General features: G+C 39.7%; 1 protein-coding gene across 1 annotated transcript; it reads right to left on the reverse strand.

Moving 5' to 3' along the window:
* Positions 1-26,840, reverse strand: smpdl3b (sphingomyelin phosphodiesterase acid like 3B). The gene is made up of 8 exons (XM_073027943.1): positions 26,719-26,840; positions 21,870-22,080; positions 16,340-16,437; positions 12,158-12,301; positions 6,097-6,266; positions 4,492-4,672; positions 2,386-2,519; positions 1-1,515 (listed from the first exon to the last, which is right to left on the reverse strand). Exons 1-8 carry the CDS (start codon positions 26,777-26,779, stop codon positions 1,150-1,152), a joined length of 1,365 nt encoding a protein of 454 aa, XP_072884044.1. The 5' UTR covers positions 26,780-26,840; the 3' UTR covers positions 1-1,149.

Below are 26,840 nucleotides of genomic sequence, written 5' to 3' on the forward strand. Positions count from 1 at the left end.
ATACAATATTCATTAAACTTTGTCTCCATATCAACACGTTACATATCAGTTTAAAAAACAGATACAATAAAGAGAATCCAGGCAGTGTTGACTATACAATATTTGGTGACTTTAGCACTTGACAATTACTCCCAGGTTTTTGATCAAATAAATACAACTCTGCAATTCACTCCTAATTAAAAATCCCAGCCACATCCAACAGGCTGATATTTGACCACTCAGCCAAAATGGTGAGAATAAATGGTCAGGTTTGGCAATTTGACAAAATCTTTTTGGTAATATCTGTCTTATCCCTCTGTGCCAAGGGTAGCATGGTAGCGTAGTAGTTAGTGAAACACTATTATAGTATCACCCGTAAGATCAGAGTTAGATTCCCATCACTGCCTTTAAAGAGTTTGTACTTTCTCTCTGTGATTGCATAGGTTTTTTTACCCCAGATTCCTAGTGATTTGTTGGCACTGGAATAATAGCAACATTTGCAGGCTGTCCAGCACAATTCTCACTGATTTGATTTGATGCAAATGATGCACTTAACTGTATATTTCAACATACATGTGAAATATGAAATAAAGCTAATCTTAACGTTGCCTCACTGGTCATACCCTTGTTTTACCACAATATTCTCAAGAGTCATCCTAGGCACAATATGTTGGGTTGGCCTCCATTCTTTGTACACTGGGCAAGTATAATGGTGACAAATATGAATAAATCATCATCAAATTATTTACATCCAACCAAACAAACAATGTTCTGAAATACAGAGTTTTAATAGCATTTTGAGAATTTCAATGATGTCACAAAGTTAGTTGTCTTCAGAACTGCACTCAGGAAGATCATCTTTCACACTGATTGACCGTAACAATAGCTGTTTAATTCCTCCTTTATGGTCAATTTCACAATTATGCAGAAACAATGGTCAAAGAACTGTCAAAGGTTTTTTTTTGTGTGAATCAGACTCAAATACATATATATATATATTGAAATACAACCATTATCACTTTAAAATTGTGCATTAATCAATAATCCTCATATCTTAGTACATTTATACCAGGGGTTCAAAACCTTTTTTATGCCATGGACCAATATCATGAAGCAAGGGGTCCATGGACCCCAGGTTGGAGCCCCTGATTTATAGAGATCTGGTAAATATTAGAACTGAAGAAACAGCAAAGAATGAAGCAGAAATGAAATGATAGACCATGCTGCAGTATGAGTGGCAGAAGAGCTCTCCCTCTGCACGCACTCCTCATATTCACCAAAGTCGACTGCTTTAATTGCACAAATCTGATCTATTCTACAGTTCCTATCACATTCACTTAAATCATAACTGACAGAATTATATTTATAATATTTCTGTAGGTAATAGTCATCTTTGTACAGCTTATCCAGAACCGTTTGCATAGACTTAACTGTACCATCCGGAACGCCAAATGCCTCTGTTAGTCCATATTCGCAATGCCATTCTGGAGTCACTGTATTGGCATAGCTTAAGTTGAAGTAATATGTCATCATATTCTAAAAGAAAGTCAAAAGTTATTGTGATTACAGTGAGTCTATGTCAATTATTGTAAAGGTAACTAAAATATTAATTCCATATATCATCCCAGTCACTACGAGCTATCCCATTAAAAAATGCCTCCAAACTGCAACATCACCAATATCACCAAGACCAAGGAGATGGTGGTGGACTTTAGGAGATCTAGGCCTCATATGGAGCCAATGATCATTAATGGAGAATGTGTGGAGCAGGTTAAGACTTACAAGTATCTGGGAGTACAGTTAGACGAGAAGCTAGACTGGACTGCCAACACAGATGCCTTGTGCAGGAAGGACTGTACTTCCTTAGAAGGTTGGCGTCATTCAATGTCTGTAGTGAGATGCTGAAGATGTTCTATAGGTCAGTTGTGGAGAGCGCCCTCTTCTTTGTGGTGGCATGTTGGGGAGGCAGCATTAAGAAGAGGGACACCTCACGTCTTAATAAGCTGGTAAGGAAGGCGGGCTCTGTCGTGGGCAAAGTACTGGAGAGTATCATATTTTTACTGAGTTAAGTATTGGTTGTAATTAGTTTTGCTACAATAAGTGTATGGGACATTGGAAAAAAAAATGTTGAATTTCCCCATGGGGATGAATAAAGTATCTATCTATCTATCAATCACACCTTTTATGTGTCATTTTACCCTGTTTATCTTGTGGATTCTGAGTTTACTTCATACCGAAACTCCAGCTGACCCTATATAGACAAGGGATTAAATCTAGGGCCTGTATGATTTGATATCAGTTGTATCTGCCAGGGGATCAGCTGGGTACATCAAACAAGCATTTGAAATATATTCGTAAGTTTATAACCTCTGCAAATTCATTGCTACAAGTATGGATCCCTCTTACCTGAATTTCCAGTGTATTTGTGTTGTACTGAAATACCCGTATTCCTGGATTGTTAGCTCCGTTTTCTACACCAGGTAGTGTTGTCTTCCATGGAGTGATGCCAGGTGCAATAAACATAACTCCAATGGGGGAACCTGAGAAAAGGTTGAAAGATGTATATTATAGTACGCTGTACAGGTCGACCACCTCAACTCCAGCAATCAGTAATCCAATTCCACAGCTGGTTCGGACATAACTTACACCAGCCTAATTTCAAATTACCCGCATCGACGTGCCGACCTTTTGCCACTGTTTTGGTGGCACCATTAGCAGAACCAGCTATTGGCACTGTCTTTAAAAGAAGTAAGATAAGGTGGAAGCTGGACTCGACAATGGCGTGCCTGTAAAAAGCACATGCAACTTGCATAACTTCGGCTCTTCCTCAGTTTATGATATAAAGAAACGGAAAAAAAAGTTGCTCCAGTTCTTTGCTGACAGTGAATAAAAAAAAACAGGTGTGAATAAGGAAAATAATGAAAGACATGAATGATTATTTGTACAATCCAACTCTTCACTTTGGAAGTGGCAATAACTAACCTTCTGATGTATGTAAATAGAGATAACCTTGTAAGCTATTTTGCCTGTACTGTACTTGAAATTTCACTTGCTTTTTGTTTGTTATTTATTTTCTCTTTATTATCCAACTTGTACTATTTACAGAGTACTTTAAAGGTGATCGTCAAGTGGATTAGAGGGGTTTATTTATTTAATCCTAACCTAGCCACTTGTGATTCGGCAAAATCACTAATCTGGCACTGCACACATCCCAATCATTCTGGGTGTGTGGTGGTCAGCCTGTATTGCATTCTGTTGGCTTACTATGAAACTTAAGATATATTATCATACATCCTGATCTTCAAATGTTTTCTGGGAAATTAAAATTCTTGTATCCTGCCTCTCACTGATTGCTTCTTTCCTTACAGACCTTTACTAGTTACCTACTCACTAAAGCATACTATTTAAATTCCAGATCCTCCTCTTCATGCATATACACATTTCACCCCTCCTACTTGTTTAAAGCTTTACTTCCCCACATTCCCTATGGTTTTTTTGTTCTTTCAGCTGCAGTCTCTTGAATACAGGTGTCCCCCAATTTACGAATGTTGACTTTACGCCACTTCGCTTTTACAAAAGACCTACATTAGTAACCTGTTTTCGCATCACCAAGAGGATTTTCGCTTTTACGAAAATTTTTCCGATATAAATTAATGGTTCTTCACTTTACGCCATTTTGGCTTAAGAAAGGTTTCATAGGAATGCTCTACCTTTGTAAAGGGGGAAGGGGCACCTGTAATTCTTTTCCTACTCTGTCATTAACATAAATTATGTATTTGGACTCAGTTTGATTCAGAATGCTGTTGCTCACTTCTATTATTGGCATGATTTGTTCTTTTCTCCTCTGTGAACATTCGGGGTTGGTCATTATTTTTTGATAATTGCTCTCTTCTGGGTTTCTTGCTTGCTTAAGCAAACAAATCTCAAGGTTGTATAATTTATACATTCTTTGATAATAAGTGTACTTTGAATCTTTGATATCATTGGTAAGTGGTAGGGGATCAGCTGGATGCATCAACCATGCATATTAAATATTTTCCTAAGTTTATAACCTCTATAAATTCATTGTTACTAGTATGGACTCCTCTGTTTCAGTGTACGAGTGATAAATAAATAAATAAATCTAATCTAATCATAGCCTCTTTATCCTCATCTTTTCTCATCACCACACTTGCTTCATTTTACTACTGGTGGCAAAGTTTCAGACTAGGTAGCCTATTAGTTTGGCACCGGGTAGATGGGCCACAGGCCTATTTCTGTGGTGTAGTGCTCTATTCTTTGGAATATCGTTCCTGAATATTTTTGAGATTATTCTTTATAAACCTTCTCAGAAGTCATTTTTTTTTCCACCTGGCTCTTTAGTTATCCTTGGCATTACTAATAACTTGATCTCCATTCTTGAATTGTGCCTGAAAAGCAATGAAAATTTAAAGCAGATCAATTAACATATAATTGATTCTGATGACTGTTTGGAGGGAAATAACAAAAAGGAATAAAAATGTATTTCACTACCTGAATCACTATAGAACATCTTGAAGCTGTCAGTATGGTGATGTCCAAAGAACTGACCAGCTATCACACTGTGATACTTCTGAATAATTTCAGTGTACCTTCTATTGAAGTGCTGATGAAACCAGAAAACCTTTCTCTTCTTTTCAAAAGAGCCTGGTGGTACATGTCCAATAATGTAAACCTATGAATGCAGAGCATTAACAGATATTTAGTTGATTCTGCATGCATCTCAATATGATTATTATTTCATGTGTATTTTAACAGATTATATTCAATGTCACTGAAGGAAGCTATTCAGCTCATGCTGATATCCAAGGGAGAAATCCCATTCGTCATGTTGCTGTGAACCTTCTTCCTCCCTGCAGCTCTAATACCCGTTACACCGCTGGCATTTAGAGCAGCAATGAATGTCCTCTATCTCTGGCGGTGTTCAGGGCTTCCTTCATCGTGTCAATAGCTTACAGGACTACCGTAAGTCATGCATGTCCCGGAGGAGACTCAGGAATACCGTCACAAACAAATGTAGAAGGATTCGTCATAGCTGTTTCCGTAACAATTTTGTTTTACCAGTCAGGGTTGTTAGCCCTGAGCTGAACTCCTGAACCTGGAGGACTGGTGGACCACTCTTAATCTGGCCTCTGCCCTTTGACCTGTTTGGCATGGGTGACCCTACCAAGAGTCAAAGCATAAAGGCCTGACTCCAGACAACATAGCTCTCCAGGTCATTGGCTGTGGTCTTCCTGGAGGATCTCCATGCACGTTTGCAACATATTCTCTCCCATTCATGCCCATCAACATCACTTTGACTCTTGCTGTCATTAATTTAGAAGCAGGGTTCATCTGTATTAGCCAGCATGATGGAATACTCTGCATTGGCCTGGATGAGTGCAGCTCCAACTACACTAAAAAGCACCCAGCAACACCCACGACAAAGCAGCCCATGTAAAGGACACTTCACCGACCACCCTAAACACATATTTAATCAATCACCAGTTACAGTGTTGTAGAATACATTGTAGTTTCCTGCCTAAGTTACTTAACAGCGTTTTCAAAATCTGCAACTCCACCACCAAGAAGGATAGTGGCAGCAAGCACATGAGAACACCATCATCTGTGGGAATGCTTCCAAGAATCTTAAGGTTGTATGTAGTGACATGTATGTACTCTGATAATAAATTTTACTTCGAACCTTGAAGTTGCACACCAAACTGATTTGAAAAAAAATGTTTCTGTTTCTACATCTTTGTTAGGTCTAAGTTAAGGAATTCCCAACCCAATTGCATTGTGCAAGTACTTTTACCAATAGCTCACTACCAACTGTTCAAGAGCAAATTAGGGATGGACAATAATGCTGGCCTGACCTACTGACCTATCCTACAATAATGTTCCAGGCTGATTTTCCCTATTCCATCATGAGTAATAGCCTCCATAAAATTCCTTCAGAAATCCATTGCAAAATGATTAACAATTACCTTATAAATAATGTTAGGTTTATTTGCTCATGATTTTTTTTAAATAGGAAAAGAGACCTAAACAGGAGATCCATATTTCTGAATATAGACATTTCTTTTTTGTGTTTGAACTCAGTAAACAGACAGTACTTACTTTCTCTTTTGTTGTCATTGCCTTTGAAAGTGTTTCTTCAAGCCATTGAAATTGACCAGCGGGGTCACTTAGGCCAACATTAAGTTTATTTTTAGTATAATACAAATTTGTGTTTAAGACAATAATACGCTGGTCATTTCGATTCTGCAGCTTCTCAGTGTAGAAAGCTCCTAAAGATAATCAAAAGATCCAGTAAGAAGGGCCATTTACTACTTGAGTTCTCCTTTGTTCATTCTTTTCAATGTTGGACTGGACTTAGTTTTTTGCTTTTTTTTTTTGCATTTGGCTCTTACCTTCCTAATGAACAAAGAAAAGGCAGCCCTATGATCACACAAAGGGGATGAAAGCCATTTATTCCTTATGCTGAGTAGAATGTAACAATGATTGAGCTTCTATTGCCAGATAATATATCCAATGAACCATAATCCTAAAGATCTAAAGCACCTTGAATTGGAACTGGTTTATAATTGTCATATATGCCAAGGTACAGAGAAAAGCTTGTCTTGAAAACTGTTCATACAGATCAAATCATTACACAGTGCATTAAGATAGTACAAGGGAAAACAAGGAACAGAATTCAGAACAGAGTGTAACAGTTACAGTGAAAATGTAGTGCAGGCATACAATATGGTGCAAGATCATAATGAGGTTGACTGTGAAATCAAAAGTCTATCTATCACACTAGGTAATCATTCAATAGCCTTTAACAGTGTCATTGAGCCTGGTAGTGCTTGCTTTAAGGCTTTTATATCTTATGCCCAATGGGAGAGGGTAGGTAAGAGGATGACTGGGTTGGGTGGGGTCTTTCATTATGTTGGTTGCTTTAATGAGGTAGTGGGAAGTGTAGACAGAGTCAATGGAGGGGTGGCTGGGTTCTGTGATGTATTGAGCTGTGTCCACAACTTCCTGCATCATGGGCCAAGCAACTGCAATATCAAAACATAATACATCTGGAGATGATGCTTTTTATGGTTCACGATAAAATAGATGAAGGTCCATTTGGATGCGCCAAATTCTTTTAGCCTCCTGAGGAAGTAGAGGCATTGGTAAGCTTTCTCGGCCATGATGTTTATGTGGTTGGATGAAGATGGGCTATTGAATTGAATTGACTTTATTTCTTACATCCTTCCCATACATGAGGAGCAAAAATCTTTACGTTATATCTCCATCTAAATGTGCAATGTTCAATCACAGTAATTTATAATAACTTATAATAAATACAACAGTAATGTAGAGTACACTCAAGTCAGTGTGAGTTCATCAGTCTGATGGCCTGGTGGAACAAGCTGTCCTGTTGGTCCTGGCTTTTATGCTGTGGTACTGCTTCCCAGATGGTAGCAGCTGGAATAGATTGTGGCTGGGATGGCTTGGGTCCCCAATGATCCTATGGGCCCCTTTTACACAACTGTCCTTGTAAATACAGTATCCTGAATCATGGGAAGTTCACAGCTACAGATGAACTGGGCTATCTGCACCACTCTCTGCAAAATCCTGCAATTAAGGGAGGTACAATTCCCATACCAGGCAGTGATGCAGCCAGTCAGCAAGCAATTGGTGATGTTCAGCAAGCTCCTAGAAGCTTGAACCTCTCAAGCCTTTCAATCTTGGTACTGTTGATATAGACAAGAGGATATGCACTGCCTCCCTTCCTGAAGTCAATGTCCAGCTCTTTTATTTTGCTGACAATGAAGGAAAGGTTGTTATCAAGCTCTGACTCATCATTATTTGAGATATGGCCCACTAAAGTGATATCACCTGCAAATTTGTAGATTGAGTTAGAGTAGAATCTGGCCAAGCAGTCCTGAGTGTACAGGGAGTAGAGTAGGGAGTTGAGGACACAATCTTGTGGAGCACCAGTGTTGGGAATAATTGTAGCAGTGACGTTCTTGCCTATCATTACTCTGTTGATTAGAAAGTCGAGGATAAGTGCAGAAGGGGAAGACTCCCACATCTTGGAGCTTGGTGATGACTTTTCTCAGAATAGTAGTATTAAAAGCGAAGCTGTAGTCAATAAACAATACTGTTCAGATGCTCCATAGAATATTGCAGGGCCAAGGAGATGACATCTTTTCTGTTACATTTTGTGGATATTTTGTTTAAGATAAATCCTTATGATAAAATACAAGCATTCATTAAAAGGGATTCACAATCAGAAAAGCATCGGAAGAAGCAAATACTGATGATGTCATAGCTTCCACTCTATAAATTTCTATTAGTTTATTATTACTGTTTCTATGCTCAGTGGCCACTTTATTAGGCACACATATACAAACGTTTGTACATTAGCTCATAAATATAAGTATCTAATCAGTCAATCATGTGGAAGCAACTCAATGCATGAAAGCATGCAGACATGGTCAAGAGGTTCAGTTGTTGTTCAGACCAAACATCAGAATGGGGAAGAAATGTGATCTAAGTTGACTTTGACCATGGAATGATTGTTGGTGCCAGACGGGGTGTTTTGAGCATCTCAGAAACTGCTGGTCTCTCAGGATTTTCACACACAACAGTCTCCGGAGTTTTACCAAGAATGGTGGGAAAAACAAAACACATGAAGTGACTGGCAGTTCTGTGGGCGAAAAAGCTTTGTTAACGAGAGAGGTCAGAGGAGAATGGTCAGACTGGTTCAAGTTGACAAGAAGGCAACAGTAACTCAAATAACCACACTTTACAACAGTGGTGTGTAGAAGAGCATCTCTGAATGAACAACATGTCGAACCTTGAAGTGGATGAGCTACTGCAGCAGAAGATCATGAACATATACTCAGTGGCCATTTGCTTAGCTACAGGAAGTACTGATCATGTGCTCTCTTTTCTACTATCTGTCTACTTATCAAATCTATTACTTCTATAGAATCAAGAGAATGCCATTTGTCTTCATGGTTATACCATCATTCTATTAGTCTTGACTAATTTATACCTTAACTCATTGCTACGTATTTTTCTAAACATCTATTGATCTAACTCTTGAAAATCTACCAAGATAATATAGGTCAACAATTATCACCATCAACTCAAGAGGAACCATTGATCCAAATGATTTTAATTTTAAAATCCGGGCTTGAAATGGTCTAGAGTTGATAGTTCAATGGTTCCATTTAATATCAGAGAATGTACACAGTACAAAACCTGAAATTCTTACTCTTTACAGACATCCACGAAACAGAAGAAAACCCCAAAAAATGAAAGAAAGATGTTAGAACCCCAAAGCCCCCTCCCCCTCCCATACACAAGCAGCAGCAAAGCATCAACCCTTCCCCTTCCTCACTTGTTCCAGCGGAAGGATCAGCACCCCCCCCCCCCCCACCTCCACACACCATGCAGGCAATAGTGAAGCCTCTAAACAGATGATGATCTAGCCCTATGAAAAACTACAGTTCATAGCCCAGCACTTTCACATGCCATAGGCTCTCTCTCTCTCAACAAGGGTGCAGTGTCACCCCTTCCACAGCAAGAGGGGAGACAAACAGCTCGCTGTTTCAATGTTACAGTTTGAGGTGTCATTTATTAGAGCTCAGCAGACTCTCCCCCCAAACAGGAGGGAGAGAGTGTGGAGTGAGAGCAAGAGAAAGACACACACACACAGATAGACAGAGAGGGAAACAGAGAGAGGCAGAAAGAGGGAGAGAGAGAGATATATAGATAGAGGGCAGACACCTCCGATAGCTAAACCCACTGTCTCAATGTTCCAATCTCCTGCAGCCCCTGGAAGGACAGATGCGGTGTGTCATGTGGGGCTGAATAAAGAGGAAAGATAATCCAAGATTCCCCTGAAAGTAAAGCATGGACTTCATGAAAATAAAGTATTCAATACAGTATCTGGATTGTTGAAATTGGCTTCAATGCTCTTGACACAAGAAAGGGAGTAATGCTGAAGATGTTCTATAGGTCAGTTGTGGAGAGCGCCCTCTTCTTTGTGGTGGCGTGTTGGGGAGGAAGCATTAAGAAGAGGGACGCCTCACGTCTTAATAAGCTGGTAAGGAAGGCGGGCTCTGTCGTGGGCAAAGTACTGGAGAGTTTAACATCGGTAGCTGAGCGAAGGGCGCTGAGTAGGCTACGGTCAATTATGGATAACTCTGAACATCCTCTACATAGCACCATCCAGAGACAGAGAAGCAGTTTCAGCGACAGGTTACTATCGATGCAATGCTCCTCAGACAGGATGAAGAGGTCAATACTCCCCAATGCCATTAGGCTTTACAATTCTACCGCCAGGACTTAAGAACTTTTTAAAAGCTATTATTAATGCTTTTTGAGATAGTGATTTAGATGTATATCATTTTTTTTTACTGAGTTAAGTATTGTATGTAATTAGTTTTGCTACAACAAGTGTATGGGGCATTGGAAAAAAGTTGAATTTCCCCATGGGGATGAATAAAGTATCTATCTATCTATCTATCAAGAAGAAGGCAGAAAAAATGTAGTTATTGATGAGCTCAGTGTTTCATAGCCATTTACTTTTACTAGAAGTCACTCTTAGAGAAATAATTTTATACTCCAGTAAGTCCCAGAGCAGCCGTGAGATGCATGAGCAGCACTTTGCCTTCTTGGCTGAGAGATGAGAAATATGCAGAATTAGAAGAACTTCCATGTTGTTCTTCAAAATATTCTCATCCGTCTTTTCAACACAGCTGTTAGGTTCCTAAAGAACATATATTTGGGCATATATTCATATTGGAGGAGAAATAGTAAACCTTTAACTTATGTGGGGAATACCAGTTGCTGGGGAAAGTGAGAGAAGAAACCCACAGTTAGTCAGCCTTCTTCTAGGCAGGATGCAGTACATCAAAAGCAAAACAAAAACAAAATACAGTAGATTTTGTTTTGACAGGCAAAATCTTATGTCATTTAGGCTGATTAGGCGATCTGGAGCTTTGCTGTCTCTGAGCATGGAGGCTAGGAAACCAGGAGACAGGTTGTGAGCCCATGATCAACTGCATCTCTTACCGATCTCGCCAATTAAGGCGCTGAGGAAAATTGAAATTGTCAAGGTAGGTGTGGAGGCTGAGTGAGTGTTCAGTGCCATCTACTAGTTTCTCGCTCGCTATTGCGGGAGGAAGGTGTCTGCATGTGACAATCTCTCTCTCCCTCTTGCTCATTGCTCCTGAGGGAAGGTCCTTGCGTTCAAACTATCTCTCTTCCCTGATGTTGTCGGAGGATGGTGCCAGAGCAAGGTTTAATCAACACGGTTTGTGGATTGTGGACTCTTAATTCCATATGGTGTGTTTGTAGTTTTTCTGGTTGCTCTTGTTTTTGTTGCTAGTTTGGGTGATTTTGAATCGGTGCGGTCTGAAGAAAACGAACACTGAGCTGAAATGAATATGCCTTTTGAATTTGTGTTTTATAAATCTGTGCTTTCGCTCATTTTTTTCTGGTTGCCATTTCCCTGATTTGTTTCTTTTTGTGTGTGGGGGTTGTTTTATTTTTGAAAGGGTTCCATTGTTCCTCTTTGCTTCATGGCTGTCCGTGACTAAGTCAAACCTCAGAGCTGTAAACTGCACACATGCTTTGATATTAAATGTACTTTGAATCTTTGAATGTGATGGTCATTGCTGCCAGAAGGAAGAGCACGAGGTTTGTTTTTTTTTCTCTCTATTTAACTAGCTTATTTATTTACCATCTGCTTCCCTTTAACCTGATCAAAAAGACTGTTCATTACTGTTTTTCGAACCTGTGTTTGAAAGACAGGATCCAGATATGTTCCCTACCCTTCATGGTAGTGAACAAAATCAACACTAAATTTATAAAACCCTACTTTGTAGCAAAGATTTGTTAGGCAACAAATTACTAACAGGGAGAAATCTATTTACAATACTAACTGCAGCAATGTGTTCACTTCATAGCACTGCACTCAGCTCTGATGTCTGCCTTTGCAAAAGAGCCAGCCATGTACATTTAATGACTATATACACATACTAAGTGTGGTGAAGTAGACAAGGTACTGTAAGATTACAGAAGACCTGAAGAAAACTATAAGTAACAGGACTCAGTGATCTGGAAGATAAAAGAGCAACTTATATTCACATTCAGTAACCTGAGAAGTGATTTCCTTTGGTCATACCTTTGTTAAACATGGAGACAGACTGAGAATCCATCCAAGGTCTCCAGAGATCTGCAGTTCTGTTGTAAATCCTGTGGTAGGTATCAGGAAACTGACTCTTTGGGTGAAAGTCATGATTTCCCATTGCAGAGTAGACTTTAGTATCTGTGAACATATACTCAGTTTACAAACACAAATCTTTAGATCAAAATTGAAAAATATAGCAGTAGGTAACTTCTTTAGAAAGCAGGTTCGGATTAGAAAGTTAACTGTGTAGTTGATTCAACAGTTGTGACAAAATGAGTCACTGAAACTGGTTAATATAAATGGTTAACTCTTTACTACAAGCAGGCATTCTTTTGGAGACCTAGAATTTAATATTTAATATAATATGCTGTGTTGAAGTTTGCTGACAACACCACTGTCTTTACTGAATCAAAGGTGGTAACTGTGGAAGAAAAATAGTAAGACATTGTGATGAACGTTAAGGGGTTAATGACCTTCTTCTAGTGTGTGAATTCAAAGTCTCTAATCACTTATCTGCGACTAATGCACATCTGTGTGACTGAAATGTGCTTTGTAGATGGGATGGGAAAATAACTATGTCTGTGCTTCCTTGTTCTACGAATCATCACATGTCTGTGCTTGGGAAAGCCTGATATAACATCCTGAGAACTAACACTTAAGAAAATGTATAACTGATCAAGGATATATAGTGCAACTTCGCTATTCCAACGAGGTGTAGTTGAAGTTCCCTCCTTTTTCAGATTTAAGTGCTTCTTGTCACGTACACCTGGGGTATAAATAAGAGTGTAATCCATTGTTGAGTAGAGTCTCACTACTCCACTTTAGGTGTCTGGGCTCTCCATGATATCATTCAGACCCTTTAGTCTGAAACAGTTCTCTGAGTCGGCCTGATCTATTCTCTCTGCTACTCCTGAGATTTTTTTTCCACAACAGAGATGAATTAGCATATGGGGTGGGGGGGGAGATTGAAAATCTGGCTGAGTGGTGGCACAATAACCTCTCATTCAACGTCAGCAAGACCAAGGAGATGATTATTGACTTCAGGAGGAGCAAAACAGGAGGTCCATGAGCCAGTCCTCATTGGGGGGATCAGAGGTGGAGAGGGTCAGCAACTTTATCATTTCAGAGGATCTGTCCTGAATCCAGCATATAAGTGCCTCTACTTTCTTAGAAGTGAAGATTAGGCATGCCATCTAAAACTTTGGCAAACTGCTATAGATGTGTGGTAGAGAGTATGTTGATTGGTTGCATCACAGCTAGGTATGAAAACACCAAAGTCGTACAGAAATGCCTGCAAAATGTAGTGGACATGGCCCAGTCATGGGTAAAGCCCTTCCCACCATTGGGCACATCTACATAAAGTGCAGTTGTAGGAAAGCAGCATCCATCATCAAGGATCCCCCAGCATCCACAACATGCTCTCTTCTCACTACTACCATCAGGAATAAGGTACAACAGCCTCAGGACCCACACCACCAGGTTCAGCAACAGCCTCAACCATCAGAGGGGATAACTTCACTCAACTTCATTCATGCCATCGCTGAACTGTTCCCATAACCCATGGACTCATTTTCAAGGAATCTATTTATTATTCCTCTTTCCTTTTGTATCTGCACAGCTTTTTTTACACATTGGCTGTTGCCCTCCCTGTTGGGTGTGGTCTTTCACTGATTCTGTTGTGTTTCTTGTATTTACTGTGAATGCCTGCAAGAAAATGAACCTCAGGGTTGTATATGGTGACATATTTGTACTTCACTAATACATTTACTCTGAAATTTGAGTTTGACAATGCTTCTGTGGAGCTATGTATTACAATAGGAGACATTTCTGAATACTGGACTGGGACAAAGTAATTCACAAGGATGGTCTAAAATCTTCAGAGGATAGAAAACACAGACACTAAAATTAATGACTCTGAGCACACAAATATCTAATTATTAATGAAGCAAAGAGACCTGTGACCATGTTTGATGTGCTAAATGACAATATCAGTCTGGTCTGCAAACTTCCTTGAAAATAGTCACAGTGGTGTAAAATAACTTAGCCAGTGTTGATTGGCTTAATGTAGGCAACAATGGATAAGTAATTTAAAAAGCTGCAAAAAAAAGACTAATCAATAACATTATGAATGCTTGATCCCAGTTATCCCCAAAGGGTAATCTTTGGAAATGAATATGATCATTTGGATAAGCTGGAAGAATCCCAGCTATTTATATCATTATCACATTGAACTGATGGTCAATTAAGAAAACCTGGGAAAAAGAGAAGAAAAAGCTCTTTAGATTACCCATATAACCTGGTGCAGAGAACTGTAAGATTTATATACTGTTCTGTAATGTGTTATCTGAAAAGGAAGTAGAAACAGATTGAAAATAATTTTCAAAAGGGAATTGGAGAAACACTTGGAGAGAAGATTTTGAGGTCCAAAGGAAGAATTAATTGAATAATTCTGGCCTTCCTCTGTGCTGTAAAGTTCAATGATAAAATGTGGACTTTCAGTTCTTAAATTGCTTAAATAGTTTATCATCTGTTGATAAGTATATAACCAGTCCCTCTTTCATTTTCTCTCTAAAATATGTTAGATTGAGCAATAAAACAACAAACATATCTATTAAGGAGGTGGAGCATTTTTTCCAGTGCATTTACTGCCAGGCAAACAATCCATTCAAGCCAATTTAGTACCAGCAATGCAAGTCAAATACATGAAGAACAAATGGTCATATGGTACAATTCTTAAAGAAGACACCCCAATATTAGAGTAACACACACAAAATGCTATGGAATTCAACAGGTCAGGCAGCATCTATGAAAAGGAATAAACAGTTGATGTTTCAGGCTGAAACCCTTTGTCAGGACTTGAAAGGAAAAGGGCAGAAGGCAGAATAATAAAGTAGGGGAAGGGAAAAAGTACAAACTGATAGTTGATAGGTGAAACCAGGTGAGGGAAAGGTGGTTGGAATGAAGTAAGAAGCTGGAAGGTGACAGGTGGAAGTAGTAAAGAGCTGAAGAAGAAGGAATATGATAGGAGAGAACAGTGGACCATGAGAGAAAGAGGAGAAGGAGGGGCACTGGAGGAAGGTGATGGGCAGGTGAGCAGAAGAGAATTGGTGAGAGGAGAACCGGAATGGGGGAAGGGGGAGGGTGGAGAAATTACCAGGTCAGAGAAATTGATGTTCATGCCATTAGGTTGGAGGCTACATAGACAAAACATGAGGTGTTGATCCTCCAACCCCAATATTGGATATTTGTGTTACATAAATACACTGTATGGATATAGGATAGCAATGGAGATAGGAGAAAACCTGCAGAATCTTATTCTACACTTTGAATATTATATAAACACTGAAATTTTCTTTGGCCATTGTCTCAAAGTATGTTCAAAAACTATGTCAAAGAAGTGCAAACAGTATATACACTCATTGTCGAGATGAGATGACATAATAATGCAATAGACAATTACTCCAAGTCTGTGTATTCATTCTAGGGCCCTGTAAACATGAGTATATTTCTGTGGTGCTTGTTTCTGGAGAATATATGGCTTCATTATGAATTACTATTTCACAGGAATCTCCAACAAACTAGCAAATGATCTCTTTGTGATTAATTTCAGTTTTCAATCTCTATTATAGAAAACTTCATTTAGTTGTGATCCTGAACCAACAGCAGATATTAACTATGGTTTGCTTATAAAACTGTAAAAATCAAAAAAACAAAACATTTAAGTGCCCAAATCAAATAATAGTAAATGCATTAATCTCCTTGTTTTCATGTATTACATGTAAATGTAATTATAGTGTATTATGTATTACAGTGTATTACAGTGCCATTCTCCATCCAACTTTAGTTTATCAATAGTTTTCTTTCACAAAAAGTATTTTATTTAGAATATTGTGTTCAAGAAATGCACAGTTTGTACTAGAAGAAATTTTCAAAATCATTATGGTGAGGTGAACTAAGTACATTCGACAATGGAAATGCCAGTCGTTCTGTTCGGTGGTACCATTCATTTCAAGCTAGCTTTATGTAGACACCACCATGGTTTAGACCTGGGGTTCCCAATCTTTTTTATGCCATGGACCAATACCATTAAGAAAGGGGTCCATGGACCCCAGGTTGGAAACCCCTGGCCTAGACAGTTACACTTAACATTTACTTAATTGTTTATGGTTGACATACCTGGAAACACCTCTTGTATAAGATGGGTCAAATTGCCAATTATACTCAGCACTGCATCCTCACCAAGCTTTTCATCAGCAACATGAGGGGTGTCATCACTGAATGTTTCAAGAAGAATAACATAATTAATTATTATAAATAGCAGACCCACTCTCCTTGTGCACCCTATAACCTTAAGATTACAGCTATGTTAGTTTAATTTCCCATGTGGTTTAGCAATGTCAGTGATTATGACTTGAAAAAAGAAGTAGCAGAAATTGACCACAATGTCAGACACTCTGCATCATACTCTATTAAAATTATTGGAATGGTTCTATGTAAAATACCTTGGACAGAACCTAAAAGCAGAGAGGTCATGTTAAGCATATATCAATCCAATTTAAAACAAATCCGGAGTACTGGAGTTCTCCACACTTAGAAAGGGATGGTGAAGCACTGGAAAAAAATGCAATAAAGATTCACAGAGCTAATACCAGAAGTGAGAAAATATGTGACTGAGGTGACCTGATGGAGGTAATTAAAATTATGAAGAAATTAATAAGGTAAAGAAATTGTATAGAAGCTAACCACAAACAAGACAAAATCTGCAGATGTTGGAAATCAAGGTAACACACACAAAATGCTGGAGGAACTCAGCAGGCCCAGTCAGCATCTATGGAAAAGAGTAGTCAACGTTTTGGCCGAGACCCTTCATCAACACTGAAAAAAGAGTTGAGAAGTCTGAGTAAGAAGGTGGGGAGAGGGTGTGGTGAACTACATATACCCGTCTGGACAAGCCCCCCCCCCCCCCCGCTGACTGCTCCTGTGGGTCCTCCCACAGACCCCGGTATAAAGGCGATTGGAGACACAGCCCCGGCCTCAGTCTCCAGGATGTAGTGTGGTGGTCACTTGCTGCTTGTTCTTTCTTCCAGCCAATAAAAGCCTATACCTCGCCTCACGTCTCCGAGAGTTATTGATGGTGCATCAGAGGGGAGGAAGAGGTAAAGGTGGTGGGTGATAGGTGAAACCAGGAGAGGGGAAGCGGTGAAGTAAAGAGCTGGGAAGTCAATTGTGAAAGAGATAAAGGCTGGATTAGGGGGAATCTGATAGGAGAGGATAGAACACCATGGAGAAAGGAAAGGGGGAAGAGCACCAGAGGTAGGGGGCAATTACGGGAAGCTCAAGAAATCGAAGTTCATGCCATCAGGTTAGAAGCTACCCAGACGTAATATAAGCTGTTGCTCATCCAACCTGAGTGCGGCCTCATCGCAGCAGTAGAGGAGGCCATGGAATGACATGTCAGAATGTGAATGGGAAGTAAAATTGAAATGGCTGGCCACTGGGAGATCTTGCTTTTTCTGGCAGACAGTGGATGCTCAGCAAAGCGGTCTCCCAATCTACATCAGGTCTCACCTACGTACAGGAGGCCACACAGGGAGCACCAGTTATAGTACAAACCCCATTTCCAGAAAAGTTGGGTATATTTTCCAAAGTGCAATAAAAACAAAAATTTGTGATATGTTAATTCACGTGAACCCTTATTTAACTGTCAAAAGTACAAAGAAAAGATTTTCAATAGTTTTACTGACCAACTTAATTGTATTTTGTAAATATACACAAATTTAGAATTTGATGGCTGCAACACACTCAACAAAAGTTGGGACAGAGTTAAAATAAGATTGAAAAGTGCACAGAATATTCAAGTAACACCAGTCTGGAAGACTCCACATTAAGCAGGCTAATTGGTAGCAGGTGAGGTATCATGACTGGGTATAAAAGTAGCATCCATCAAAGGCTCAGTCTTTGCAAGCAAGGATGGGTCGTGGCTCACCCCTTTGTGCCAAAATTCGTGAGAATTGTTAGTCAGTTCAAAAGGAACATTTCCCAATGCAAGATTGCAGAGAATTTAGGTCTTTCAACATCTACAGTACATAATATTGTGAAAAGATTCAGAGAATTCAGAGACATCTCAGTGCGTAAAGGGCAAGGTCGGAAACTACTGTTGAATGTGCGTGATCTTCGATCTCTCAGGCGGCACTGCTTAAGAAACCGTCATGCTACTGTGACAATTATAGCCACCTGGGCTCGGGAGTACTTCAGAAAACCATTGTCACTTAACACAGTCCGTCGCTGCATCCAGAAATGCAACTTGAAACTGTATTACGCAAGGAGGAAGCCATACATCAACTCTATGCAGAAACGCCGGTGAGTTCTCTGGACCCGAGCTCATCTCAGATGGACCGAAAGACTGTGGAACCGTGTGCTGTGGTCAGATGAATCCACATTTCAGCTAGTTTTCGGAAAAAATGGGGGTTGGGTTCTCCATGCCAAAGATGAAAACGACCATCCTGATTGTTATTAGCGAAAGATGCAAAAGCCAGCATCAGTGATGGTATGGGGGTGCATCAGTGCCCACGGCATGGGTGAGTTGCATGTATGTGAAGGTACCATTGACTCTGAGGCGTATATTAGGATTTTAGAGAGACATATGTTGCCATCAAGGCAACGTCTCTTCCTGGGATGTCCATGCTTATTTCAGCAGGACAATACCAGACCACATTCTGCACAGGCTACAACGACGTGGCTTTGTAGACACAGAGTGCGTGTGCTTGACTGGCCTGCTGCCAGTCCAGATCTATCTCCTATTGAAAATGAATGGCGCATCATGAAGAGGAGAATCAGACAACGGAGACCACGGACTGTTGAGCAGCTGAAGTCTTATATCAAGCAAGAATGGACAAAATTTCCAATTGCAAATCTACTACAATTAGTATCCTCAGTTCCAAAATGATTAAAAAGTGTTATTAAAAGGAAAGGTGATGTAACACAATGGTAAACATGCCACTGTCCCAACTTTTGTTGAGTGTGTTGCAGCCATCAAATTCTAAATTTGTGTATATTTACAAAATACAATTAAGTTGGTCAGTAAAACTATTGAAAATCTTTTCTTTGTACTTTTGTCAGTTAAATAAAGGTTCACGTGAATTAACATATCACAGATTTTTTGTTTTTATTGCATTTTGGAAAATATCCCAACTTTTCTGGAAATGGGGTTTGTAGATGACCCCCCCCCACAGATATCTGCATACCTTGACTGATTCTTATCCCCTCCTTCCCCTGATTTAGTCCCTTCTTATCTACATTCATGAAATTTCACACACTCTTCACCTTTTCAATGACAAGTTCCCTGGCCCTGGTCATCTCATTTTCACTATATATATCTAGTCTCCATACACCTCCATCTCTTATCAGGAAGGTCTCAAAGCCCTCCACTTTTTTCTGGACACCAGACCTAACCAGTTCCCCTTCATCACCACTCTCCTCCATCTGGCAGAACTGGTCTTCACTCTTAATAATTGCTCCTTTGGCTCATCCCACTTCATTCAAACAAAGGGTGTAGCCATGGGCACTTGCATGGGTTCCAGCTGTGCCTACCTTTTTGTTGGCTACACGGAACAGTCTATGATCCAAGCCTATACTGGTATCACTCCCCAACTTTTTTACATTATGTCAGCAACTGCATTGGTGCTGCTTCCTGCACCCATGCTGAGATCATCAGCTTCATCAACTTTGCCTCCAATTTCCACCCTGCCCTCAAATTTACCTGGACCATTTCTTACACCTCTCTCCCTTTTCTCAGTTTCTCTGTCTTTATCTCTGGAGACAGTTTATACACTGATATTTTTTTAAACCCACTGATTCTCACAGCTACCTGGACTATACCTATTCCCACCCTGTCACTTGTAAAAATGCCACCCCCTTATTTCAATTCCTTCGTCTCTGCCGCATCTGCTCTCAGGATGAGGCTTTTCATTCCAGACCTAATGAGGTGTCCTCCTTCTTCAAAGAAAGCTGCTTTCCTTCCTCCGTCATCAACACTGCTCTTATGCACATCTTTTCAATTTCACATAAGTCATCCCTCATCTCACCCACCCACCAACCCACCAGAGTTAGGGTTCCTCTTATCCTAACCTACCACCCCACCAACCTCCGCATCCAGCACATAATTCTCTGTAACATCTCCATGGGATCCCACCACCAAGCACATCTTTTCCTCCCCCTCACTTTCTGCAGGGATCACTCCCTACGCGAGTCCCTTGTCCATTCGACCCTCCTGGTACCTATCCTTACAAGTGGAACAAGTGCCACAGCTGCCCCTACACCTCCTTCCTCACTACCATTCAGGGCCCAAACAGTCCTTTCAGGTGAGACAACACTTTACCTGTGAGTCTGTTGAGGTCAAACACTGTATCCAGTGCTCCTGGTGTGGCCTCTTGTATATCAGTGAGATCTGACATAGATTGGGAGACTGCTTCACTGAGCATCTATGCTCTGTCCACTAGATAAAATGGGATCTCCCAATGGCCACCCACTTCAATTCTAATTCCCATTCCCATTCTGACATGTCAGTCCACGGCCTCTTCCACTGCTGCGGTGAGGCCACACTCAGGTGGGAGGAACAATACCTTAAATTCCATCTGGGTAGCCTCCACCTTAATGGCATGAACATTGATTTTTCGAACCCCCTCCTCTACATTCCCCATTCCCATTTTCCTCTCTCACTGTATCTCCTTCCCTGCCCATCACCTCCCTCTGGTGCTCCTCTCCCTTCCCTTTCTTCCACGGCCTTCTATCCTCTCCTATCAGATTCCCACTTCTTGAGCCCTTTATCTCCTTCACGAATCAACTTCCCAGCTCTTTGCTTCACCTCCTCCCCTTTCCTGGTTTCACCTATCATCTACCACCTTGTATTTCTTCTTCCCCCACCTTCTCAACATTTTTTTCCAGTTCTGATGAAGGATCTCGGCCTGAAACGTTGACTCTTTTCCATAGATGCTGCCTGGCCTGTTGAGTTCCTCTAGCATACTTAGTTGGCTTCATTGGTAGGCTGCATCAACTGACTGCCCAACACAAAACTAATGCCAAATTTCAGCAAGCAGACAAAGAAAGAAATTCAAGGATCTGCCCAGAGCTTCCTTGGAAAAATCACTTCTCTATGACTCTCCAAAGTAGAGATGGAGTATTCAGGATGACATTGAGAATTTTATGTTCATGCTTTGGGAGCATACAGAAGCCCTGCATAAATGACAGAAAGATTATGCTACTTTATAAACTACCCACTTGCCTGCCCCAACTGTGGGTAAATCCTGCCATTTCCAAATTAGCCTCATTGGTCATCTCACTACCAATAGAATTCTAGTGGAAGCAAGTCATCCTTATTGTCAAAGGACTGCTCTATGATATCAAACTCCAAATATATAAACACAAGTCTAACAGATGTTGGAAATCATTAGTTAGATGATGATGATTAAAGCTTATCAACATGAACTTCCTCTCTCCATGGTTGCTGCCTGATCTACTGAGTATTTTCAACATTTTTGGCTCCTATTTCAATATTTAATGTGCAAACTAATGTTTATAGTCCACTATCACACATTAGCACTACCCCCTTAATTATAGTAACTGGTGGTAATTATTAGGCAATCTCAGTTATATTGATTTTGTAATCTAGCTGGTAAATTCTGCTTTCTGCAGATAGTTAAATACTTACCCTGTCCAAAGAATGAAATTTGGATGAGGATGAAGCTTTTTCATGGTATAAATGGACAGATTGATAAGGTCCCAGTTGGAATCACAGAGGTAACTGCCCCACTTCCCTGGGTTTGGTACGGGTTTAGAAGATGAAGGGCAAACAGCTTTTGGATTATCTGTCACACTATAATCTGGATCCCAATGAAGATCTGTGATATGCCAGAAGTAACCTGAAATAAATATGTAGATGGGATGAATGTTTACCTCTCACTTCCTCTGACGTAGTTATTACTTTCAATACAATAAAGGATTTGCAAATGGGGTGATTTCAATCTTTTGATATCTATTAATATACTTTTATATCTAATGCAAGAAGCTTGGCAGGTAATGTAGATGAACTCAGGATATGGATTTATACATGGAACTAGGGTATTTTAGCCTTAATCTAAATATAGCTGAGGGAAGGCCTAACAACTCCAATGTATAGAGTTCCAGAGTATAGATGCTACAGAAATGATATAGGTGGAGGTAAGTGAGGAGGGTTAATTTCATTTCTGATAAGGGAGAACATCAAAGTAGTAGTTAGAGATGATATTATTGGGGATCATCCAATGAGACTATAAGGGAGGAACTTAGAAATAAGAAGGGGTCGATCACTTTGACAGGTCTGTATTATGAGCCCCCCAACAGTCAGCAGGAATTAGACTTGAGGAACATATATGTTGGGAGATCAGAGATAGCTGTAAGAATAATAGGGTTGCATTAGGAGGTGATTTCAAATTGACTGGGACTGTGCAAAAGGCCTTGATAGGTGGAAATTGTTGAATCTCTTATATTCCTCAAGTATATCTCTTGAAGAGTATAAGGGATGTAGGAGTATAGTTAAGAGTAAAATCAGGAGGGCAAAGATAGCTTTTGGCAGATAAGGAGATTATAGCAGTATATTGAGAGCAGAAGGGTAACTAAAGAAAGAATAAACCCCCTTAATGATCAATGTGGTTATCTATATGTGGAGATATCAAAGTCTTAAATGTCTTTTTCATCTGTATTTTTACCATGGAGAAGGTCATGGAGGCCAAGGAATTAAGGAAAATAAATAGTAATGTATTAGAAGATGTTATAAAAGAAAGGTGCTATAGATCTTAAAGTGCAAAAAGATGGATAATTCCACCTGACTTGATCAAGTGTTTTCAAGAACATCGTGGGAAGTTAGCGAAGAAATTACAGAGGCCTTGCAGAGATACTCACATCATTTTTAGCCATGGGTGAAGTACTGGAAGACAGGAACATAGCTAATGCTGTTCATTTACTTAAGAGCTGCAAGGACAAGTTAGGGAACTATAGGTTGGTGAGTGGTGGGAAAGTTACTGCAGAGGATCTGAGGGACAGGATCTACAAGATTTGGAAAGGCAAGAACTGAAAAGGGACAGTCAGCATTGACTGCTGTGTGGGAAATTGTGTCTCATAAATTTGATTTTTTGATGAGTTAACAAAGAAGACTGATGTTGGCAGGGTGGTAGATGTTGTCTACATGGACTTTAGCAAGGACATTTACGAGGTCCCATGTGGTTGTCTGGTATGGAAGAATGAATCACATGGGATGCAGGCTAAGCTATAAAAATGGATACAAAATTATCTAGGTGGAAGAAGATAGAGGATGATAGTAGAGGGTTCTTATCCAGATTGGATGCATGGGTGTGCCACAGGGATCGGTGCTAGGTCCACTGTTGTTTGTCATCTATATTAATCATGTGGTTGACATATTGTATGTAAGTTCATCATGGCACCAGAATTGTTTGGTTGTGAACATTGAAGAAAGTTATATAACATTACAACAGGATGTAGATGAACTAGAGAAATGTGCTAATGAATAGTAGATGGAACTTAATTCAGGAGAGTATGAGATTTTGCAGTTTGGTAAGTTAAGACAAGACTTACACAGTGAATGATATGGCCCTGGAGAATGTTGCAGGGATATAGCTCCATAGTTTCTTGGAAGTGGCGACACAGGTTGACATGGTGGTGAAGAAAACATTTGGCATTTTTGTTTTCATCAGAAAGGGCACTGGGTACAGGTGTTGGGACATTATTTTGCAACTGTTGGTAAGACCACACTTGGAGTATTAAGTGCAGCTTTTTTTTTTGCCCAGCTATAGAAAATATGTCAATAAGTTGGAAAGGATACAGAAAAGATTCACGAGGATGTTACTGGGTCTCGAGTGCTTGAGTCATAAGGAGAAGGTAGAGAGGTTGGGATTTTTTCCCGGAGGCTGATTATGAACTCACAGAGGTACATAAAATCATGAGGGGAGTAGATCAGTATTTTTCCAGTGCAGAGAGCTTTAAACAAGAGGGCATAGTCTCTGAAACTGCAAAATGAACCAAATTTATATTTAGAAAATGCCACGTTTAAATATTTCTTGAAAAAGTAACACAAACGAAGGTTTTGCAAACATTAGAAAAAACAGAATGGCTCTCCCAGTAATCTAATGATGGGAGTTCAATTCCCACAACGGCATAAAGGAATTGAAATTCAATTAATTAATTAAATATTGAATAAAATATAAATAACAATGGTGACCACAAAACTGGAACCATTCCATCTAGCAAATAATCTAGTATTTTTCTTAAAACAGACTTCAGGAACTTTAACTACTCTCTGAAATGGCCTAGCCACTTTGTTCAAGGGCTGTTGTGGGTGCTCAATGAGGCTAGCCTTACAGTAATCCCCGTAACTCCCAAATCAATAAGTAAGAAACCCTAGGTCCAAATCTTGGTGTACGTAGCATCGGGCAGTATATCTTAATGTACAAACATGAGAATATCTGCAGATGCTGCAAACCCAAAGCAACACACACAAAATGCTGAAGGAACTCAGCAGGCCAGGCAGCATCTATGGAAAAGAATAGACAAATACTTTAAGTACCTTAAAGTAGTTGTTTGGCTATCATTTGCTTCAGTATCAATAAATAGAAGAAAACACTGGTCAAAGTTATTAGCTTGAAAGAGTTTCTGGGAGGATGGCAAACACAAATGCATTATTTTTAAAAATGTTGAAAAGAATAAACAAGGAACGATATCCTGATAAGCCTAACAAGAGCAGTAGGGAATATATAGGATCTATTATAAAGAATATGATAACAGGAAACTAAAAGACTATCAATGGGATTACCCAAAATCAAAATGGACTTATAAATGGGAAATTGCATTTCATAAATATGCATGAGTTATTTTTTTCTTCACTGATGTAATAAATAATAGAGAACAAGCGGATGTGATGTATTTGGATTTTAAGAAAGCCTTTGATAAAGTCTCATAAAAGAGATTGGAACGCAACATTAAAGCATGTGGTAGTTGCATAGATTGAAAATTGATTGACAGGCAGGAAAAGGGAGGAATAAATGGGGTGGGTAGTGGACTACCTGGCTACCACAGGTATCAGTCTATTTACAATTTATGTTAATAATTCAAGTGAGGGAACAGAATGTAGTATTTGTAAATTTGCTTACAATGTATAATTGAAAGTTATGATGAGAATAGAAAGAGGTTTCAAGGCAACTTAGACAAGTTGAGCAAGTAGACAAATACATCGCAGTTGCAATCTGATGCAGACAAATGTAGTTAGGCATTTTGAAAGGAAAACAGAAAGTCAGAGCATTTGTTATTTCTCAGAATGACAAACTGGGACATATCGATATAAAAAAGGAATACGAGTGTTTTTGTATAGCTTTCACTGCAAGCAAACATGCTTTTCCAGGAGCAGTTATGAAGGAAAATTGTTTACTGGCTTTTGTTGCAAGGAGTTTTGCATACAGCATCAAGGATTTGTTACTATAATGATACAGAGCTTAGTGAGACCATACCTGGAATATTGTGTTCAATGACATAGCACAAGGTCATTAAGCTCATCGTGAGCATGCCAGCTTCTAAGGTGGCAATATCATTAGTCCCATTCCCTCTCTCTTTATACTCCCGCTACTTATTTTCTCTTCCACATGCTCATTAAAGCCCTGTGATTCCTTTCGCCATTAAGCTTAACTAAGAATAGTTAGTTAATAAACTTCTTACAGTCATGAATTAAAATACCAACACATCTTTGGGGTGTGTGAGTAATCAGGAACAACTGGGGGAAAATTGCATAACCATGGAGAGGATGTGCAAACTCCACAAAGTGAGATCAGGATCAAACTAGAGTCTCTGGAGCTGTAAGGCAGCTCTGGGATTAGGGATAATGCACTGGAGAAAAGGGAAAAGGGATTCCTTCATAACTTAGTGTTAGGGTTAATGTTAGGGTTAATTCGAGACTGCCATTACAGGTCAGGAGTGGCTCACGTAATATTAGGAGACCGGAATGCAAGGGAGGGGGGAAGCGAAACTGGGGATTCCGCTACACCGAAACTGCTAGTGTCACGCGATTCAGTAAACAAAAGAAACAGGTAACTCGTGAGTGAATGGCATCGGGCCAATAAGATGGACACAAGTGCCCGATATTACCTAATACGTACAACAAAGTTCGGCCTTACCAAATATGTGTAGCAAGGGGTTGTGCTGGGGGGAAAAGGGATATAAATAAGAGCAGATTGTAAGGGGAAGACGGAACGCGCCTTCTCCAGCGACTCCGTGGATTCGCTGTGCCAGTTACGAATTCTGCAATAAACCCAAGTTTTGTAATATTCCGGTGTTGGTTGTCTCTCTTCCTAAACGAACACAGGGCAGAATTTCAAGCCCAACATTTAGGAAGAGAAGAAAACACTCTGATCAAGGATGGATGACCACTGTGATAAAGCTAAAACAGATGATTTAATTAGCTAACCAGAGGAACAAATTTCAACTATAACTGAATCAAATAGTGTCAGAAATAGTCTTACCTTGTTGTCTAGAAATGATCCCACAGTTCATAATGAAAAGAATGTAAATTAAAAGTCTCATTGTGTTGTTTTAGCTTTCTCGTTAGAACCGACAGTTCGACAACATTAACGGCCAAAGTTCT

This window comes from Hemitrygon akajei, chromosome 24, assembly GCF_048418815.1.
Source record: "Hemitrygon akajei chromosome 24, sHemAka1.3, whole genome shotgun sequence".
NCBI lineage: Eukaryota > Metazoa > Chordata > Chondrichthyes > Myliobatiformes > Dasyatidae > Hemitrygon > Hemitrygon akajei.

What these genes read in the sequence shown, in the direction of transcription:
- smpdl3b (XM_073027943.1), bottom strand. Translation starts at nt 26,779, where the DNA reads ATGAGACTTTTAATTTACATTCTTTTCATTATGAACTGTGGGATCATT. An exon ending in GATCATTTCTAGACAACAAG is followed by an intron (nt 22,081 to 26,718) that starts GTAAGACTATTT and finishes TATTTATTTCAG; the next exon opens with GTTACTTCTGGCATATCACA. An exon ending in AATTTCATTCTTTGGACAGG is followed by an intron (nt 16,438 to 21,869) that starts GTAAGTATTTAA and finishes TGAAACATTCAG; the next exon opens with TGATGACACCCCTCATGTTG.